The sequence below is a fragment of the Loxodonta africana genome, chromosome 23 (assembly GCF_030014295.1).
Source record: "Loxodonta africana isolate mLoxAfr1 chromosome 23, mLoxAfr1.hap2, whole genome shotgun sequence".
Classification (NCBI taxonomy): Eukaryota; Metazoa; Chordata; class Mammalia; order Proboscidea; family Elephantidae; genus Loxodonta; species Loxodonta africana.
Window position 1 is genome coordinate 15,700,208 of NC_087364.1, and position 22,773 is coordinate 15,722,980.

At 39.7% G+C, this 22,773-nt stretch overlaps 1 protein-coding gene across 2 annotated transcripts in view; it reads right to left on the minus strand.

Annotated features, from left to right (window-relative positions):
- TM9SF2 (transmembrane 9 superfamily member 2) overlaps positions 1–22,773 on the minus strand; it is a 184,530-nt gene that overhangs the window by 47,263 nt on the left and 114,494 nt on the right. For both annotated transcript variants that reach the window (XM_064275277.1, XM_064275276.1), the window contains 2 exons: positions 12,354–12,421; positions 10,032–10,125 (listed from right to left, as the gene is read on the minus strand). In XM_064275277.1, the coding sequence (XP_064131347.1) occupies positions 10,032–10,125; positions 12,354–12,421 (162 nt within the window). The remainder of the gene's footprint in view (positions 1–10,031; positions 10,126–12,353; positions 12,422–22,773) is intronic.

Here is a 22,773-nt window from a genome sequence, read left to right on the forward strand (position 1 = left end):
TAGTAGAAAGTGAAATAAACCTGACAGAAAAGAACAAACATGTACGATCCCACTCACACGAAATATCTAGACTACACAAGAGTATAGAGCCAGAAAGTAGATGAGAAGTTACCAGGGGCTGAGGAGAGGAGAAAATCAGCAGCTACTCCTTAATGGGTACAGAGTTTCTATTTGGGCTGATGAAGAAGTTCTGGAAATACACAGTGGTGACTGTCACACGATATTGTGAATATAATTAATGCCACTGAATTATATACTTAATAAATGATTGAAAAGGCAAATGGTTAAAAAATTTAAAAATAAATATATTTCACAGCTAACCTACATTTAACAGAGAGAAATTATCAGTCACATTGAAGGCGGCCAATCTCACACCTCAGCCCCGTGCTCACTGGCTTGAGGTCAACTGTGTGTCTCACTGTGAAGGAAAACACCGGAACTAAAGGCGGCGGCGTTCCCCAGCAGCAGTCACCACGCATCCGGCACTTTCTATGCTCTGTGCACGCCACGTGTACAAAACTTCCCTTATCCTCCCAACAATCCTGCCAAGTAGCTACTCTTGTTCATCTTCTACAGATTAGAAAACTGAAGCACAAAAAATGAAGCCTCACATAGCATGGCGGAGCCAGGCTTTAACCCAAGCAGGATAAGCTCTAGAGAAAATGCTTTTAATCCCTACACCCTGCTGTCTCTCCCTATAAAATGTTCAGCTGGGAACTGAGTTTTATAATGTTTTAAATCAAGTTTTGCTATGGATTTAACAGTATTTTACATTTAGTTATGGATTTTTAAGAAATACTTTTAGCCCCCAAGGTAATAAAATTCTCCGTATAACATGAAAGCCTATTATTCTACTTATATATAACTCGTTAAAATACAGAAACAAATGATTTAATTATTTAGAAAAATGCTTGGCTATATGATTTCTCTTGAATTATTGCAGCGAGGGTTTAAAATTCTTTCTGGAATAATTTTATGGAAGTTATTAAATCAAATACTTTATCAAGCTGGAGTCAGACCTAGGTTCAAATCCAGCTCCATCTTGTTACAAGATTGTGGCACATGGCTTAATCCACCTTACCTTCAATTACCTTAAGTGTCAAATGGGCTTAATAATATCTGTCTTGCAGGGTTGTTGAAGGCGCTGTTTTTTTTTTTAAGGTTGTTGGATTAAGTATAGTAATACGTGCAAAACACCTAGCATGCTGACAACAATCGACTGTTCACTAAGCGATAGTTATTGTTCCATACCTCATCATCTTTTAGTAAATGGTAGAGAAATTATATCAAAGTCCCACACGTTCTGAGGGAGACCCAGAATGCTGCATGTTCCTAGTTAGGTATCTATGCGGCCTTTTCTGCCTCGAGACCACCAGGACTAATCTCATCATGTCTCTTAAACCCGTTGATATTAGTCACCACAGTAAGCCCAGGTTTTCCACATTATCTTTCCTTTCCTATGCTTGAATGCCAAGATAGATGCACACATTTCCCTTTCTGACGCCCCACCTCCCACCCCTACCCAATTACTTAAACCCTTCCCTATGTCCTTTGGAACTAACTCACTGTGTCATCAGCAGAACCCTCTATGTATCTTCAGCTTTGTCTCAGAACATTCTCTGAAAATTTGTTCTAACGCTTGGCTCTCCCCTAAGGGTGCTACCTCTGCTGCAGTCCTCTCAAGGGGTGGCTTTTTTCTCTCACATGGCCCAGAGCACTGGGCTAGCCCACTCTCCCTCCTCCTGAAAACCCCGGCGTTGACTCTCATGTCATCACACTACACTGCCCGCTGTTCCTTCTGGTTGCTGTCATCTACTGACCACGGGTCACTGCCCCCCCGTTCCTTGAAAGTTTTAGTACCTGGCTCACTGTCACACTCTCCAACACTACTCCTTGTTCCTGATTCTTAGTGATCTCAACATTTATACAGACTACTTTCCGGCATCATGTCCAAAATCTCTGCCTTCCCTCCAGTCACTATGGATGAACTAGGTTACTACGGCCAACCTCTCCACACGTACGCACACTAGATCCCATCTTCTGCCTGTACAAGGGCATACTGAGCAATCCTTCCTCTCTCCTGAATTATCACTTTTCCTTTCTCTATTGGATCATTCCCATCAGCCCATCAGGATACAAACATTTTCAAAATATATGTAAGTTCTGTGACACAAAGTCATTCTCCAGCTACCACTCTTTTTCTCTCATTGCCATTACAATAAAAGTCCTCAAAAGCGTTGTATAAAGGCCCGTCTGCAACTGTTCTTTCTATTCTCCACCTGGTTATTCCCCCCGAGTTGCTTTCTCATCAGTGATCTCCATGTTGCTCAACTCAATGGTCAGTTCTCTGTCCTCACCATTTCTGACCTATTAGTAACAGAATCAATCCATCCTCCCAGAAACACTTCCTTACCTTGGCTGCCATGGGACCGTGCTCTTCTGGTTTTCCTTTTTTTGCACTACTGGCTTCTTCTCAGCCCACACTGCTGCATCTCCATCATCTTCCTGACCCGTTAACAGATGACTGTTCCAGGACTCAATCCTTGGAATTATTCTTTTCTTTATCTATACCTACTCTTGGAATCGACTCAATGGCACTGGGGTTGGGTTACTCTGTTAGGAATGTCATCAATTCCATGACTTTAAATACCATCTACACACTGATGATTCTCAAATATATATTTAAAAAATACATACATATATATTGACAATACATATATTTGAGAATCATCAGAATGTAGTGTATATATATCTCTAGCCTGAACCCCACCTCCAAACTCCAAACACTACTAAACTGTGTACTCAAGATCTCTACTTGGATGCCCAATAAACACCTCAAACTTACCATATCTAAAACTAACTCTCCCTCACCTCCCTGCCCCCACAAACTGCTCTTCCCCCAGACTTTCCCATCTCAGAAAACAGAAACTCTATAACCCACATCCCATCCCTCGGCAAACTCTGTTGGCTCCACCTTCAAAATATAGCCAGATTCTGAGCACTTCACAACTCCTTTGCCACCACCACCATGGTCTAAGCCAACATCAGGTTACATCTGGATCACCGCAAAAGCCTCCGAACTGGTCTCCGAGCTTCTGTCCTTGCCCTCTCATGGCCCGTTTTCAACACAGCAGTCACAGTGATACTGTTATAACCAAATCTCCTCAAAACACTCCAATGCTAACCATCTCATCCGATATAAAGGCCAAAGTCCTTATCATGGCCTATAAGCCACTACAGATGTGGCCCTATTCTCTGATTTCGTTTCCTACTATTCTCTATTTTGCTCACCTGTTTGAGTTTCAACTACTTTTTTTTGTACCTTGAACACACCTGGCAAGCTCATACCCCAGGACCTTCACATTTGCTGCTCTCTTCACCTAGATCATCTTCCCTCAGATACTGACACAGCTCACTCCCTTACTTGCTTTAGGTCTTTTACTCAGCTACCACCTTCTCAGTGAGTGAGACTTTCTCTGGCCTATTTGTAACTACAATTCCCCGTCTACTTTCCCTGATTTGTTTTCATGGGGAGTTCTTTTATCAGCAACTGACACACTATACGTTTTACTTCTTTGTCTCCTTCTCCCCACCAGAATATAAGATCCATGAGAGCAGTGATTTCTTTCTTGTTCACTGCTGTATTCCATACCTCCCACAGTGCCTAGCATATGGAAAACATTCAATGAATGTATTAACTGAGGGAATGAATAAATGAGTGGTTAGGTTTGAGATGACATTTTATGATCCCATGAAATGTGGCTCCAACTTCGCATAATGCAGACAATGTCCTGCACTGCTGTTTTCCTGACCGAAGCAGAAGTCATAGATAAAAAACAGCAAAGCAGACGTGGGGTTTTGTTTTGTTACTGGTTGTTACCACGGTTTTTAATGCAGATCTTAAAAATGGTAAAATCTTTGAAAATAAAGGACCTGAAAATCAATACTGAAATGAAATATATAACATATGACCATATAAAAAATAAAATGGTACAGAAGAATAGAAAATGAAAAATAAGTCTCTCTTCCTCCCAGTTGCATTTCAGTTTCTTGTTAATCTTTCTTGAAATTTTTATGCACTTACAAACATATATAAATAAAATTACGGATATATTTTATATTTTAACATATTATTCCATACTTTTTTTCTTTTAATTTTCTATCTTGGGCAAAAGGAGCCCTGGTGGCACAGTGGTTAAGTGCTTGGCTGCTAACCATAAGGTCGTCAGTTTGAACCCACTGGCCGCTCTGTGGGAGAAAGATGTGGCAGTCTTACAAGGATATATGAATAAAATTACATTATTTATATATTGTTGTTGTTAGGTGCAGTTGAGTCGGTTCCAACTCATAGCAACCCTATGCACAACAGAATGAAACGCTGCCTAGTCCTGCACCATCCTTACAATTGTTATGCTTGAGCTCATTGTTGCTGCCACTGTGTCAATCCACCTCGTTGAGGGTATTCCTCTCTTCCGCTGACCCTGTACTCCGCCAAGCATAATGTCCTTCTCCAGGGACTCATCCCTCCTGACAACATGTCCAAAGCATGTAAGAGGTACTCTCGCCATCCTTGCCCCTAAGGAACATTCTGGCAGCACTTCTTCCAAGACAGATTTGTTCGTTCTATTGGCAGTCCATGGTATATTCAGTATTCTTCCCCAACACCACAATTCAAAGGCATCAACTCTTCTTCAGTCTTCCTTATTCACTGTCCAACTTTCACATGCATATGATGTGATTGAAAATACCATGGCTCGCGTCAGGCGCACCTTAATCTTCACGGTGACATCTTTGCTCTTCAACACTTTGAACAGGTCCTTTGCAGATCTGCCCAATGCAACGCGTCTTTTGATTTCTTGACTGCTGCTGTTGATTGTGTATCCAAGTAAAATGAAATCCTTGACAACTTCAATCTTTTCTCCGTTTATCATGATGTTGCTCATTGGTCCAGTTGTAAGGATTTTTGTTTTCTTTATTTTGAGGTGCCGTCCTTACTGAAGGCTGTGGTCTTTGATCTTCATGAGTAAGTGCTTCAAGTCCTCTTCACCTTCAGAAAGCAAGGTTGTGTCATCTGCATAACCCAGGTTAATGAGTCTTCCTCCAATCCTGATGCCCCGTTCTTCTTCATAAAGTCCAGCTTCTCGGATTATTTGCTCAGCATATAGATTGAATAGGTATGGTGAAAGGATACTACCCTGATGCACACCTTTCTTGACTTTAAACCAATCAGTATCCCCTTGTTCTGTCCAAACAACTGCCTCTTCATCTATGTAAAGGTTCCTCATGAGCATAATTAAGTGTTCTGGAATTCCCATTCTTCGCAGTGTTATCCATAGTTTGTTATGATCCACACAGTCAAATGCCTTTGCATAGTCAATAAAACACCGGTAAACATATTTCTGGTATTCTCTGCTTTCAGTCAGGATCCATCTGACATCAGCAATGATATCCCTGGTTCCACGCCCTCTTCGGAAACCGGCCTGAATTTCTGGCAGTTCCCTGTCCGTATACTGCTGCAGCCTTTTTTGAATGATCTTTAGCAGAATTTTGCTTGCGTGTGATATTAATGATATTGTTCTATAATTTCCTTTCTCGGGAATAGGCATAAATATGGATCTCTTCCAATCAGTTGGCCAGGAAGCTGTCTTCCATATTTCTTGGCATAGACGAGCGAGCACCTCCAGTGCTGCATTCCTTTGTTGAAACATCTCAATTTATATTTCATCAATTCCTGGAGCCTTGTTTTTTGCCAATGCCTTCAGAGCAGCTTGGACTTCTTCCTTCAGTACCATTGGTTCCTGATCATATGGCACCTCTTGAAATGGTTGAGTCTCGACTAATACTTTTTGGTATAATGACTCTCTGTATTCCTTCCATCTCCTTTTGATGCCTCCTGCATCTTCTAATGTTTTCCCCATGGAATCCTTCACTATTGCAACTCGAGGCTTGAATATTTTCTTCAGTTCTTTCAGCTTGAGAAACGCCGAGCGTGTTCTTCCCTTTTGGTTTTTCATCTCCAGCTCTTTGCACATGTCATTTTAAGACTTTACTTTGTCTTCTCGAGAGGCCCTTTGAAATCTTCTGTTCAGTTCTTTTACTTCATCAATTCTTCTTTTTGCTTTAGCTGCTCGGCGCTCAAGAGCAAGTTTCAGAGTCTCCTCTGACATCCATCTTGGTCTTTTCTTTCTTTCCTGTCTTTTCGATGACCTCTTGCTTTCTTCACGGATGATGTCTTTGCTGTCATTCCACAACTCATCTGGTCTGCAGTCACTAGTGTTTGATGCGTCAAATCTTTTCTTCAGATGGTCTCTAAATTCAGGTGGGATATACTCAAGGTCATATTTTGGCTCTCGTGGACTTGCTCTGATTTTCTTCAGTTTCAGCTGAACTTGCATATGTGCAATTGATGGTCTGTTCCACAGTCGGCCCCGGCCTTGTTCTGAGGGATGATATTGAGCTTTTCCATAGTCTCTTTCCACAGATGTAGTCAATTTGATACCTGTGTGTTCCATCTGGCGAAGTCCATGTGTATAGTCGCTGTTTATGTTGGTGAAAGAAGGTATTTTCAATGAAGAAGTCGTTGGTCTTGCAAAATTCTATCATTTGACCTCTGGCATTATTTCTATCACCAAGGCCATATTTTCCAACTACTGATCCTTCTTCTTTGTTTCCAACTTTTGCATTCCAATTACCAGTAATTATCAATGCATCCTGATTGCATGTTCAATCAATTTCAGACTGTAGCAGCTGATAAAAATCTATTTCTTCATCTTAGGGCCTAGTGGTTGGTGTCTAAATTTGAATAATAGTCGTATTAACTGGTCTTCCTTGTAGGCTTACGGATATTATCCTATCACTGCAATGTTGTACTTCTGGATAGATCTTGAAAGGTTCTCTTTGACGATGAATGCAATACCATTCCTCTTCGCGTTGTTATTCCCAGCATAGTAAACTATATGATTGTCTGATTCAAAATGGCCAATACCAGTCCATTTCAGCTCACTAATGCCTAGGATATCAATGTTTATGTGTTCCATTTCATTTTTGACGATTTCCAATTTTCCTAGATTCATACTTCGTACATTCCAGGTTCTGATTATCAATGGATGTTTGCAGCTGTTTTTTCTCATTTTGGGTCATGCCACATCAGCAAATGAAGGTCCCGAAAGCTTTACTCCATCCACATCATTAAGGACGACTCTACTTTGAAGAGGCAGCTCTTCCCCAGTCATCTTCTGAGTGCCTTCCAACCTGGGGGGCTCATCTTCCAGCACTATATCAGACAGTGTTCCGCTGCTATTCATAAGGTCTTCACTGGCTAATACTTTTCAGAAGTAGACTGCTGGGTCCTTCTTCCTAGTCTGGCTTAGTCTGGATCCAGCTGAAACCTGTCCTCCATGGGTAACCCTGCTGATATCTGAATACCGATGGCATAGCTTCCAGCATCACAGCAACACACAAGCCCCCACAGTACGACAAACTGACAGACACGTGGGGAAAAATTCTGATCTTTCAGCCCCAACTTTCTGTTTATGTATGCCTTGGTTTAATAAATGCCTGCTTTGTTTCTTTAAACTTGAGGCCTAAAGAATTTTAGCACAAATCTTGATCCTCAAAAATTCTCGGAAACTCAGGGAAAATCTAAGATGCACACCTCTCTCCATTTTAAAGCACTCCTTCAGTTCTTCTATTTTACAACTCCTGGGGTTAAATCTGAAAAGTACCAGGCCTTAAAGAGGGTCCTTCGGATAAGCAACATGTAGTCTTTACACATAAATAGAACTATATCACAAATGTGATCTCAGTAAAGGAAGTAATATGGCTTTAAAGTCTGTCCCAAAGGGACAAAGCCTTTCCATGGGTCGGAATACTTTGCTGGCTTTCCTTTTATGATTGGGTAGGGGCTGTTTACTGTTAAGAGACCACTACAGTCTCTCACATTCACTGATAGTGTAACTGAACTTCTTCCCTCCCATTGTTTCTCAAGGCCAAGGCATCAAAAAAAAAAAAAAAAAAAACAAACCCGTTGCCTTTGGGTCAATTCAAACTCATAGTGACCCTACGGGATAGAGTAGAACTGTGCCACAGAGTTTCCAAGGAGCACCTGGTAGATTCCAACTGCCGACCTTTTGGTTAGCTGCTGTAGCACTAAACCAATATGCCACCAGGGTCTTCAAAGCAAACTACTGCTGTCGAGTCAATTCCGACTCACAGCAACCTCATAGGGTTCCTGAGACTCTAAACCTCTATGGAAGAAGACTGCCACGTCTTTCTCCCATGGAGTCACTGGTGGTTTTAAACTGGCGACCTACCGGTTAGCGGTTGATCACTTTAACCACTGCACCACCAGGGGTCTGGCCAAGGCACAGGTAAACAGAAAGATGGAGCTGAGAGACCAGAGGAATATTGAAGCTGGTCACACAATTTAATCAATATGGCTATAAATCGCTGTCTGCTATAAAAAGAATATGGTAACTTTCAAAGTAATGACTTTGAAAGATCATATCAGGGAGATGTTACACAGTTAACATGCCTGCCCTGCTCAATGCTACCCGTGCACATACACTGATTTTCTTCTTGTCCCAAATGCCTTCATACCATTAGGTCTTTGGAAAAATTACTGGCTTTTTAATATGAATTTTCATAGCAGAGTATTTTAAAAGGGTATAATTAAGACTGAGAGCTATAAACTTGTCGTGGGTTAAACTCGCACCATTATGCGTCTTTCCCCACCAGTGCTTCACAGTGTGGGAACAGGTGCTGGAGGGAATATGATGGTAAGTGAACTAGTCAAGCCTTGCGAATTTCCCTGACAGGTGCTCTATGTACGGAGGCAGGTAGGGGTGCTTAGGAGGCTAACCAGGGGGTCTAAGCCATGTAAGAGGAGGATGTGAGGCCAAGAGAGGGGGCTGTTATGTTGGGGTGGACACTTGAGGTGGAGTTAAAATTCACTGCCTTTGAGTCAATTCCAACCTATAATGACCCTGTAGGACAGAATAAAACTGCCTCATAGGGTTTATGAGGCTGTAAATCTTTGCAGAAGCAGACTGCCACATCTTTCTCCCGTGGAGCGGCTGGTAGGTTTGAACTGACCACCTTTCGGTTAGCAGCTGAGTGCTTAACCACTATGGTACCAGGGCTCCTTTAGCCCAAGGTACGAAGTTTAAAAAAAAAAGTGCAGGATAATATATTAAAATATAAAATATATATGTAATTTTATTTAAATATGCTCATAAGCGCAAAAAACATTTCAAGAAAGTTTAACAAGAAACTGAAACGGAACTGGGAGGAAGAGAGACTTTTCATCTTCTTTTCTTCTGTACCATTTAATTTTTTATATGGTCGTATGTTATTTTTATAAACTAATATTTTTAAAAGAAAAAGAACACTGTTCTTCGGGCAGCAGGAGAACAGATGTAAGTGACCAGGAGACTGTGCAATGCGAAAAGATAATAGATTTAAAAAGTAGAATAATTCTGGGTGATGATGAAGTACACATATGAAGACAGTATTTTATTTTGTGCTTAGTTTGTCTGGTTTAACTGATGTCCTAAATATATATTCAAAGATACTCCAAATATACTTTCAATGGTCAAAATAGGAAGGTTAGCTTCTGAAAATGTGAGAGCCCGCCCAAGGCCTACTGCAGTATTTGCTAATACAGAAAGTCTATAGGTGCTGCTCCCAAAGAGGGGAAAGAGCTTTAGAAGCAGCTGGTACGACTCTTCATGACTGAAAGCTGGGTTTCAGGTCCCTCTGTGAGGTGAAGGAGTGGCCTGAGCACTCTCCTTCAGGCCATTGTTTTACCAGTTATAACACTGGTTGTGTGCATGCTCGTTGAGACAGACGTATCCATGACATACCGTGAGAAGGAAAAGGATTTTCCTAAACTGTGATTTTAAGAAGTTATTCCTGGATACAAAATGAAAATGAATTCTACCTTAGGTACGACAGCTAAGTTACCTCAAGCTTTTGTCTTAAAAAAAATTTTTTTTTAAGTAATTAGTTTCTATATTATACTAAGTACAAACCTTGTATGGTGAAGGTTCAATTCTCTCCCCGAATAATACCTGACCAAGATTTTCAGATGGGCGTTTTCCTTCTGATGCTTGGCAAAAATCAAACCTGGGAGGAAGAGCATTTAGAATTTTAAGTATAAAAGGAAACGATGAAACATCAAACACCTAGTCTATCTCAAGGGCAGATCATGTACTGACCATTCCAGTAGCTCTTGTAGATGAATAAGAAATACATCCACACTTCAAGCTCTGTGTATCACATCTACTCAAAACAAAACAAACGCCCTGAAAATTATGCCTTAGGATAACTGATTTCTGAGTAATATTCTTAAAAAACCAAACCCCTTGCCGTCGAGCTGATTCTGACTCACAGCGACCCTACAGGACAGAGCAGAACTGTCCCGCAGGTTTTCCAAAGCTGTAAATCTTTACAGAAGCAGACTGCCACATCTTTTGCCTGCAGAGTGGCTGGTGGGTTTGAATTGCTGACCTTTCAGTTAGCAAACAAGCACTTAATCACTGCGCCACCAGGGCTCCTTATGATACTCTTAACCCGTTAGAGTTTTGTTCATTCCAATGATAAAATAATGCTTTTTGTTCATCAAGCAAACTTTGCACAATATATCTTTAGTCAAAACTTTCTAATCCAAACCTTTACTTAAAAGTGACATTTCAGGAGGATGTGTCAAGTTTACCTGGGGTTCTGCATCATCCTGATACACTGACCAACACACCCCGATATGAGAAGCACGGCTAGAGAAACCCTATGAGAGTAGGGAGCTGTGGAGAAGCCATATTCAGTCAGCTGTGAATTTCTCCCTGTGTTCTAATTCTCTTGTACTATTGTTGCTGTTAGTAGGGGTTCAGTCAATTCTGACTCATGGTGACCCCATGCGTGCAGAGTAGAACTACTCCATAGCGTTTTCAAGGCTGTGACCTTTTGGAAGCAGATTACCACGCGGATCTTCTGAGGGGCCTCTGGGTGGGTTCGAAACAACAACCTTTTGGCTAGTAGTGGAGTGCTTAACCATCTGTACCATCCAGCTGCCTCCTCGCATTATCAGATTTTAATTAAATTTTGTTTAAATGCTATAGCCTGATTGCAGCTTGGCTACAGAAGATTAAAGGACAGTTCTGTGTTCGGCCTGGAATGACAAAGGGAGCACCTGAGGCCAGTACAGTGATGGCAACAAATCAGTGAGATGCTAAGGGTAAGATGAATCTCAAGTAATTAAGTAAGACTGTGGCTGAGGAAAAATGAAACAACGGTGGCTGGGCCGTTCCCAAACGAAGACTCTTCATCTATGCAGTGCAAAAGACCCACTGACTTTTTCTAAGAATACCCAAGAAGATGTAGGTACAAAGACGTTTGTTTATTTAACAAAAGGAACAAACAAAAACTAGAGAAAGAATTTCGGTTTCTAATAGTTAAACTATGGTCAATCCAGGCATGCGTTTTGTACTTTCTTCTCATATTTAGGCATATGGATTCTTACAGGATATTCTTACTTTTTTGTGTGTGCTTTTCTCTGCAGTAAGAGTACATTTTCTGTCAAAACTTTTAGACACTAGAGAAATGTGGAAGCCAAGAAAAATTCAGGAACTATGTTTTATGCCTCATATGGTATATAGTGGTCAAATGAATACAGTAAGTTGTGGTTACAAGTACAAAGATGTTCATAAAACAATCAAGAGTTCATAAGTAGGGAATTACTGAAAAAATTCATAAATGGAATCTAACAATGGAATCAATACAATCTCTACAATGAAATAACAACCAGCTACTGAAAAGACTGAGGAAGCTGTGTATGTGTTAAGGCGGAAAGATGTCCATCACAGATTCAGTGTGAAGGACAGAGTATAAATCAGATATAACAGTATGAGTCTACTTTGGTTTAAAATAAAAATACAGAAATGTGTTTATGTACATTACGTCATTCAGGGAAAAAAATGTGGAGGACTAAACATCAAAGCAGTTATTTCTGGGGACTGATTATGTGGAACATGGAAATTTCATTTAAAAATGTATAGGTTTTTTCAACTATTAAAAATTCCAAAGAAAATAGCTAGTCAGGTAAAAAACGAAATTCACTGTTATAGTTGGTACTTCTGTATTCACAAAGCAACATAAAATGAGGATCACATTTTAACCCTACTCTGAAAGCACAGGAATTGGCTTGATGGTAACTGAGCACTTCTTAAAAAATGTTTTCAGGCTCTCTACAGTTGTACATGCACATAAACTTATAACTATAGAAAAAATCAAGATCCAAATGTACAAAATTCTAATTAGTCAACGTAAATTTTATATAAAAACCAAGCTGAAAAACTTACGCTGTATATTCATAAGGAAGAACAGATTCCACTGAGTCAAGCCTGTTCACAAATAGTTCTATTTCAGCCTGAAATGAGAAAACACAGAATGTCAACTCTAGGAGAAAAATTTAGTCATGCTTTTAGAATGAAAAAAAAAAAAAACCTGACATACAAAATTTTGTTGTATACAATTGTCTTAGTTACCTAGTGCTGCTATAACAGAAATATCACAAACGGGTATCTTTAACAAACAGAAGAATTAATTTTCTCACAGTTTAGGAAATCTGGAAGTTAGAAATCAGGGTGCCAGCTCCAGGGGAAGGCTTTCTCTCTCTGTTGGCACTGGAGGAAGGTCTCTGTCTCTGAAAGCTTCTGTTCCTGGGCAATCTTCATGTGGCTTGGCATCTCTCTTCCCCCAACTCTGCTTCTTTTGCTAGCTTAATCTCTTCTGTATTTCAAAAGGGATTGACTCAAGACACATCTCACACTAATCCTGTCTCATTAACCTAACAAAGTTAACCCATTCCCCAATGGGGCTATAACCACAGGCAGAGAAATTAGGATTTACAATATATATATTTTTTGGGACACAATTCAAACTATAACATCAATCCAATTAAAACAATTCTCTTATAAATCCATTCATATGCATTTAAATTATACCAAAATAGCTAATGGTTGCAAATGTTTCCAAAATTTTTAAATGTGTTTAAGCTTTAAAATTTCTAAAAACTTAAACATACTCTAACTAAAAGCATTCATCACACTAATATGTCTTAAAAAATCTGGTTTCCCACTCCTATTCAACATTGTGTTGGAGGGCCTAGCCAGAGGAATTAGGCAGGATGAAGAAATAAAGGGCATCCAGATTGGTAAGGAAGAAGTAAAAGTACATCTATTGGCAGATGACGTGATGTTATACTCATATTCATATGAGTCGGAATCGACTTGACGGCACTGGGTTTTTTTTTTATGATGTTATACACATAAAACCCTGAAGAATCCTCAAGAAAACTACTGAAACTAACAGAAGAGTTCAGCAGAGTATCAGGATACAAGATAAAAATACAAAAACCAGTTGGATTTCTCTACACCAACAAAAAAGAACATTGAAGAGGAAATCACCAAATCAATACCATTTACAGTAGCCCTCAAGAAGATAAAATACTTTGGAATAAATCACACCAGAGATGTAAAACACCTACACAAAGAAAACTACAAGACACTACTGCAAGGAACAAAAAGAGACCTACATAAGTGGAAAAACATACCTTGCTGGTGGATAGTAAGACTCAACATTGTAAAAATGTCTGTTCTACCAAAAGCGATCTATAGATACAATGCAATTCCGATCCAAATTCCAACGACATTTTTTAATGAGATGGAGAAACAAATCACCAACTTCATATGGAAGGGAAAGAGGCCCTGAATAAGTAAAGCATTACTGAAAAAGAACAACAAAGCGGGAGGCCTCACAGTACCTGATTTTAGAACCTAGTATGCCGCCACAGTAGTCAAAACAGCCTAGTAATAGTACCTCAACAGATACACACACCAATGGAACAGAATTGAGAATCCAGACATAAATCCATCCACATATGAGCAGCTGATATTTGACAAAGGCCCAAAGTCAGTTAAATGAGGAAAAGACTGTCTGGCATAACTGGATATCCATCTGCAAAAAAAATAAACAAGACCCATACCTCACACCATGCACAAAAACTAACTCAAAATGGATCAAAGACCTAAATATAGTATCTAAAACAATAAAGATCATGGAAGAAAAAACAGGGACGTTAAGAGCCCTAATATATGGGATAAACAGTCTACAAAACATTATTAACAATGCCCAAACACCAGAAGAGAAACTAGATAACTGCGAGCTCCTAAAAATCAAACACCTATGCTTATCCAAAGACTTCACCAAAAGAGTAAAAAGATTACCTACAGACTGGGAAAAGTTGCCAGCTATGACATTTCCAATCAGCACCTGATCTCTAAAATCTACATGATACTGCAAAAACTCAACTACAAAAAGACAAATAACCCAATTAAAAAAATGGGCAAAGGATATGAACAGGCACTCCACTAAACAAGACATTCAGGTAGCTAACAGATACATGAGGAAATGCTCTCGATCATTAGCCATTAGAGAAATGCAAATCAAAACTACAATGAGATTCCATCTCACTCCAACAAGGCTGGCATTAATCCAAAAAACACAAAATAATCAATATTGGAGAGGTTGTGGAGAGACTGGTACACTTACACACTGCTGGTGGGAATGTAAAATGGTACAATCACTTTGGAAATCGATTTGGCACTTCCTTAAAATGCTACAAATCCCACTCTTTGGAATATATCCTAGAGAAATAAGAGCCTTTACACAAACAGATATATGCACACCTGTGTTCATTGCAACACTGTTTACAACAGCAAGAAGATGGAAGCAACCAAGATGCCCATCAATGGATGAATAGATAAATTATGGTATATTCACACAATGGAATGCTATGCATCGATAAAAAACAATGACGAATTCATGAAACATTTCATAATGTGGAGGAATCTGGAAGGCATTATGCTAAGTGAAATTAGTTGCAAAAGGACAAATATTGTACAAGACCATTATTATAAGAACTCGAGAAATAAACAGAGAAGAAAATATTCTTTGATGGTTATGAGCGTGGGGAGGGAGGGAGGGAGGGAGGGAGAGGGGTACTCACTAACTAGATAGTCGACAAGAACTGTTTCAGGTGAAGGGAAAGACAACACACAATATAGGAGAGGTCAGCACAAGTGGACTAAACCAAAAGCAAAGAAGTTTCTTGAATAAACTCAACGCTTTAAAGGCCAGTGTGGCAGGGGTTTGGGGACCACGGTTTCAGGGGACATCTAGGTCAACTGGCATAATAAAATCTATTAACATTCTGCATCCCACTTTGAAGAGTGGCGTCTGGGGTCTTAAAGGCTAGCAAGCAGCCATCTAAGATGCATCAATGGGTCTCAAATCACCTGAAGCAAAGGAGAATAAAGAACACCAAAGACAAGGTAATTATGAGCCCGAGAGAGAGAAAGGGCCCCAGACCAGAAGAATTAGATGGTTCCTGGTTGCAAGAGACCACTGCCCTGACAGAGAACACAAGAGAGAATCTCTTGTGTGTGAAAATTTGCTTCTCTTTTGCGGCTTTCAAAATTCTCTCTTTGGTTTTTGAGAGTTTGATTAAAATGTGTCTCGGTGTAGCTCTCTTTGGAGTTTATCCTACTTGGAGTTTGTTGAGCTTCTTTGGATGTGTAGATTCATGTTTTCCATCAGATTTGGGAAAGTTTGGGCCATTATTCCTCCAAATATTCTTTCTTCTTCTTTTCCCATTCTGAGACTCCCATAATGTGTATATTAGTCTGCTTGATGGTATCCCACAAGTCTCCTAGGGTCTTCATTTCTCTTCATTCTTTTTGTGCCCCAGACTTGACAATCTCAATCGCCCTGTCTTCATGTTCATGGATTCTTTCTTCTGCCAATTCAGGTCTGCTGTTGAACACCTCCAGTGAATTTTTCATTTGTCATTATACTTTTCAGTCTAGTATTTTTTTTTTAATTTCTACTGTTTATTGAAATTTTGGCCTGTTTTTGTATCGTTTTTCTGATTCCCTTTAGTTCTTTGTATATGTTTTCCTTTGAGAATACTTAGTATTGTTGCTTTAAAGTCTTTGTCTGGTAACTCCATTATCTGACCTTCCTCAGGGACAGTTTCTGTCACTTTATTTTGGCCATTTGCATGGGCTATCTGTTCTATTTCTTAGTAAGCCTTGTGATTTTGTTGTTGTTCTTGTAACTGGGACATTTAACTATTATACTGTGGTAACTCTCAAGATTAGCTTCTTCCCCTTCCCTAGGGTTGGTTCTCCTTCTTTATCATTGTTGTTGTTGTTATTAATTTGTTGAAGGCTGTGGTTCTCTGCTTCAGCTCCAGACTCCTCACCTTGTGTATCTGCTATGGCTACTTCACCGCTGGTCTCCCTGCTTGGGAACAGCAGCTGTCACTGCTTTAGCACTAGACTCCTCAAGTGAGCACACTATGTGCCACCCTGGCACCAGACTCCCCATTTGGGATTGCCAATGGTCACCGATTCACCACTTGCCTCTCTGCCCATAAGTGCTTCTTCTGCTACCCCAGCACCAGACTCACTACCTGGGAGCAGCAACCACTGCAAACGCACCACAGGACTTCCAGCCTGAAGTGCTTGCTATGGACTTTCAGTCTCAGACACCCCATCTGGGAGCAGAAGTTGTATAGGTCCAGTCTCAGACTTCTGACCTGGAAATGGCAGCTGTTGCAGATTCACCACCAGACTCCCGACCCAGAAGCACCAGCCATAGCTGTTTCACTGATAAATCTCCCCAGGTAGGGGCACTTGCTTTGCTACTCCAATATAGCATTCCCTCCCCAGGAGCATGGGTTCTTTCACCAATAGGCTCCCTGCCTGGGAGCGCTGGCTGTGCCATTCCAACACAAACCACCCACCTTCGGGAGTACCATCCATCACCGCTCTGAATGTGCAGCTGTGGCACAAGATTCTCCATGCAGGGAGCACCAACTGTGCCACTGTGACACAGGAATCAACACCTGGGAGCATCAGCCACTGCTTTGTCTGTGCTGCTCAACACAAGACTCACTGCCGAGAAACACCTGCCTTCACTGCACTGGGTGTGCCAACTGGACACTGCTCCAGCTGTCACTGTGCCACTTCCTGCCTGGAGGCACCAGTTGCCGCAGCCACCTCAAGATGTCCACACTGAGCCAGGGAGAAGGGTAGGGCAGACGAGTGGCGAACCACTGCTCTCCCATCGTTTATGTGTTACCCTTTTCTTGATTCAGGCCTCACATATGGTTCTCCAACCCTTTGACTGGTGTCCAGAGTTCTGAGACTGTCGATTCCACCAATTATTTTGCTTGTTTTCTTCTGAGTGTCTTGTGGGGGTGGAAGTGTGCAATGCTTACACAGTCATGCTCTGCCTCATAAAAATTGCTGGGTTCATTTTAAATTCTAGGTCTACTCTTAAAACATATGTGCTCTTGGGCAAGTAACAGTTTTGAATATAAGGACGAACTGAAGTAATAATAAACAGAAAAGAGTGTAAACACTGATCCACCGTTGGCACACAATGACTAAAAGTTAAATGAACGAGTGTAGCTTACAACATTTCTGGATTTGAATAAATATTCATTATTATAAAAACAATCTTGAGGGTTTCTGTGGGAAGTGGGCTGTCCCTCTCTCCCTCCCATCAAAGCCATGGAAATACACTATCCTGGTGTTTTTAAAGGACAGTAAGTTTCTTATTTCCTATTTATACCTATTTGTTATTCTCTCCTAAGTCATGGGCCTTTCCTGCTTTTCAGTGAGGTAATCAAGCATGTCCTGGGTATCCAGTCCACCTTGGCTATTTCCATGGCACGTTCATTCGTGCTTCCTTTTTTAAATTAGGAGAGTCTGAAAATTTAAGAACTATTGTCTCACTTAAGACATGCTCAGAAATGTAAATGAGAATTAAAGATACTTAACATGAAACAGAGCAATTTACAATACCTGTAAACGTGCTTCACTTACAATAAAAAACCAAACCAAATCCGTTGCCATCAAATGGATTCCGACTCGTAGCATCCCATATACTCTATTTTTAAATATTGACTTAAAGTAAGACAAAAAAATTTCAATAATAGTATAGAATAATGAAATCCTAGTAATATGGCAGTAAGCAAATGTCAAAAAACTGGGTGGAGAAAGGAAATGAGACTGCTAGAGAGTTTATGTGGTTTAAGAAAGTGCTTCAAAGCTGAACCATACGGAAGTATGCTGCAGACATACTGACAGTCATCCCTAAAAATGCAAATACACACAGACAAAAGAAGTATGGCAAAATATAAACAACTGTTAACTCTAGGGGGTCTATGTGAGTATATGAGTGATCATTATAAGATTTTTGAATTTTGAAAATTGTCATAATTAAAAATTAGAAAAAGGCTTTAAAGTTGAGTGTAGACCTTAGTCTTATTACAAAGTGATGGAAGCCAAATCAAAGCAATAAAGATAAAAGAGTAAAAATTAGGGTGGAAAGATGTTCTAGAAGCAGAAAATGGCCTTACAAGAAGTCCATTTATTAAATGGGGGAAATAGTATAATTTGCAATATATGTGAAAATTGAAGAACATTCACAACAGCAACAAATCTTGAAAAGTCATGAAAAATTCATTCAATCGACACACTTATTTAACGTCAACAATGTCCTGCACTAGACATTGTGGGTGATATAACAAAAACAAAACACACAAATACTTGCCTTCGCAGAATTTATAATCCAAATAGGAAACAAGGCAGACATACATTCAAGGAAAAGAAAAAAGTAACAGAGTTATTAACGTGTTCTTGGGGTAGCTAGTGAACCTCTGTGGGATTTGGTTTTCTTATCATTAAAAGAGCGTGGGCTTACAAGAAGGTAGTATTTGATTAATTTTAAGGTGCTTTTCCAGTCTAAGTATCTTTATTCCCCATTCAAAAATCAATTAAGTCCATCTCCTTCTGGAAATTTTTCCTAAGTAGAGACAGCTAACTTCAAAATACATGACTAGAAATAGCCTTGAAGGTTATTTACTTCATTCTCACTTTCAAACTGTTTGCAACTAAGTTATCACAAGCATGCAACATTAATGTTTAACATTTTAAGGAAGCTACGAAGTTTAACATTTTAAGTGATCCTAAATCACTTAGACAAAGCAATTCCACACGAAGAGATTTTTGGAAATGGTTTATTTAATTTAGAGTTCTATGACCTCTCTTTTAAATTCTTCTCCTCCCAAATGTACAATTTCATTTCTAGTCCTAATCTGCCCATTTTACATCTGATTCCAACTTTCGTCACTGCTACACTCTATTTTATTGCTTTACACACAGGGCCACATCACAAGACCACATTTTTTTCCTGTTTCCTAGTTCCTTTGTTTCTGCTTTTATTCCTCCTTACTGAACTGCCATCGGATTTCTCCCATCCCACACCTTCGATTGGGTTTTCAAGAAAAATATGTCAGTGAGGAAATGTGACTTTTGTACAAGAACCAAAGCAAGCGACTGGTCACAACAAAGTTTCAGACACGGAGCACAGCCATGGGAAAGAAAAGCTATGGGAGCTCTGAGTGCCTGACGTTAGAGAAGTCTGCAGTGGGAAGAACTCTGAGGAAGGCAAGTCGTACCTCAAACATCATAAAAAAGTCCTAACAGGAATGCTGGAACTCCCAAATAGATGTTGCATGAGCTTTAAATTAATCTGACCAGCCATGCCAAGAAGTTGATCTCCTAGATAACCAGGGTTCTCTCCCCTTCTCCCGGAAAAAGAAAAATCTTAATTTTAGACTTTATCAAAGTAAGTAATAAATATAAAATATGACTACTTAAAAATTAACTACGTACATAAAAAGCTTTTAGATGAGCGCTGCATTAACTGTGGAAGTCCCGGATTATAAGCAGTCATGAACTTCAAGGGAGATTCCAAGGGCAGGAGAAGAAATGTTTAGAGTAGAAGATACAGTAGCATGGCAATGTGGGTAAGAGCCCAGCCTTGGCAATCAGGCATTCGTGGCTTTGCATCGGCCTCACTACTCACTGCTACGTACGCTTGAGAGAGTTACTTAATCTTACTGAGCTTCAGTTTCCCCATCTAAAAACCAGAGCTGTTGCAAGGATTAACTAAATTAATATATTTCTGGAACACACAAAGCATACAAATTATAGTTTCTTATCATTATTATCTGAAAAAGAAAATCAATAAATTTGAAAGATAACAATAAGAGAAGCAAAGAAAAAATATTCCATCAATTTCTTCCAAAGTCTTCCATCTAGACTTTGTTAACTTTAATGACAATAAAGGATGACTTCATTGAGCACATTTAAGGTAGTTACAATTAACTGCAAAACTTAAAGTATCATGATAGAAAACTTCAAGGAAGAACAGGAAAAGAAAGTAGGGGCTGGGGAACCAAGGCTTTACGGCTGACAGAGAGCACAGACCAGCCTCTGTGGAATTTACATACACCTGTGTGTTTGTGATTCCGTTTCAGATGCCTTTAGAAGTGGCTTCCCTTTGTGGGGAACCAAAGGCAGCAAGACAGCATTTTACTCCTATCAACTTTTCTTGCTTTCCCAACCCTGCATCTCAAATCCAATATAATAAATGATCACCGGGTTTTAAAAGAAAGGCAAATTTTATAACTTGGTTTCATGTACTTTTTTCAGATGAAGTAAGAACAGTTTGTTGGGGTGTGAATTTCTCGTAGTCAAGGCGATTATTCTCCATGACAGATTTCAGATTTGAAATGGTACCAGTAACACTCACTCTAGCTAGTTTCCAGAAGCTGAGAATCGATGCTCTTATCCCAGAGAAAACTATGAAAACACGAAACCATAAATCAATAAATATATATCATACTGATAAAAAAATTAATTTATATGTGTTCTTAATACTTCAAAATCCTCAAACTACTTCTATGGTCAAATTAAAACAGGTAGATATACATTTATTCTTCTGTTTGTTCAGAGCAACATTCAGGATTGGTAATTTGACTCATTCCATATTTATATGGAACTGCTCCCAAAATAACATAGTGTTTATAAAAAGCTTCTAAAAATAACTACCAAGAAATGAAGGTTAAAAGTAGGACTATGAGTTAAGTCTCCTTTTTTTCATAGCGTGGTCATTAATTCATTTAAACATCCTATTTTGCCTTTTTAACCACCAGGGGATATAGTCAGTCATTTTTACTAGTGCACAGGAAAGAAGCTCTTCGTCTTTTCTCTAAGAACATGATGTAGACAAAAGTTCCAGAGTGGCAGATGTTTTAGAGTTCTGCTAGTTTTAGTTCTTTGGCCTGAATTCTTGTTGAGGAGCCAAGAATTACTTGCAACTTAAAAAGCTGCAAAAGTGAACTGTTCACTAATCTTCAACTATGAACCCTCAAGGTTCCACACAGCACACTCAAGATGTGCTGAACAGCGCGCCACCAAACTAAAACTGCAAAAATACTTAACTCTGTAGAGGAAGAACTTCACTCTTCACTCTGCGAGGACCTATTCACTGCCAACCATGGCTTTACTCTACTTATTGCAATCAACATATCCCCTCATCTTAAATAAAATGGATTCTGCAAGAAAAGAATACCAGGTCCCAACCCTTTACTACTATAGTTTCAAAAGCTAACAATTAAAAGGAAAAATAAAAAGACACAGAAACCTCAACAAAAGCAATGCTTAAAAAAAAATGGTTTAAGTACCATCACATAGTTATTAAATTGATAAATAAAAATTAAAACATTGTGGAGACCACTTACAGGCAATCATTTAGTAAACAGTACTGTAATCAAACCTATCTTTCTTGAAATCTGGCAATATTAAACACTGCTATAAAACTGCCCACTGACCTAGTAATTTCATATTTGGGTCTATGCAAGTAAACAAAAAAAAAAAACCCAAACCCATTGTTGTTGAGTGGATCCCGACTCATAGTGACCCTATAGGACAGAGTAAAACTGCCCCACAGGGTTTCCAAGGCTGTAAAACCTTACAGGAGCAGTCTGCCACATTTTTCTCCCACAGAGCAGCTGGTGGGCTCAACTGCGGAGCACTTAACCACTGCGCAGCCAGGGCTCCTTGAAATGCTACATGGAAGCCCTGGTGGCGTAGTGCTTAAGTGCTATGGCTGCTAACCAAAGGGCCGGCAGTTCGAATCCACCAGGCGCTCCTTGGAAACTCTATGGGCAGTTCTACTCTGTCCTATAGGGTCGCTAATACTACAGTTAATAAAAACAGGAAGAATGCATACCATGTTGACATTCAATTGTATGTACCTGCGACGATAATAAGTAAAAAGAAAAAAAAAATTAAGTCACAGAGCATAAATGTATGTACTTGCGATGATAATAAGTAAAAAAAAAAAAAGTCCAAGTCACAGAGCACAGTTACTCATTATTTATGAAGCCTAATAAAGATCACAAATCAGAAGTAAGAGTTATATAAAGTTTATGTTCACTGGAGTCCTGTTTCTCTGGAGGTAAATTGAACATAAAATAATTTGAAGGGGAGAAAATGACCAAATCCTTAGGGTTCTTCTGATTCTCAACATACGTAGTAAGCTAAATGCAGGACATGGTGCTTTGCAATACACGTAAAGGCCATTACCACATAAACTACGCTTACGATGAAGATCTAAACAAAACCAAACCCAGTGCCGTCCAGTCGATTCCGACTCATAGCGACCCTATAGGACAGAGCACAACTGCCCCGTAGAGTTTCCAAGGAGCGCCTGGCGGATTCAAACTGCTGACCTTTTGGTAGCAGCCATAGCACTTAACCACTACACCACCAGGGTACTTGTTTTATCTCTACGCTT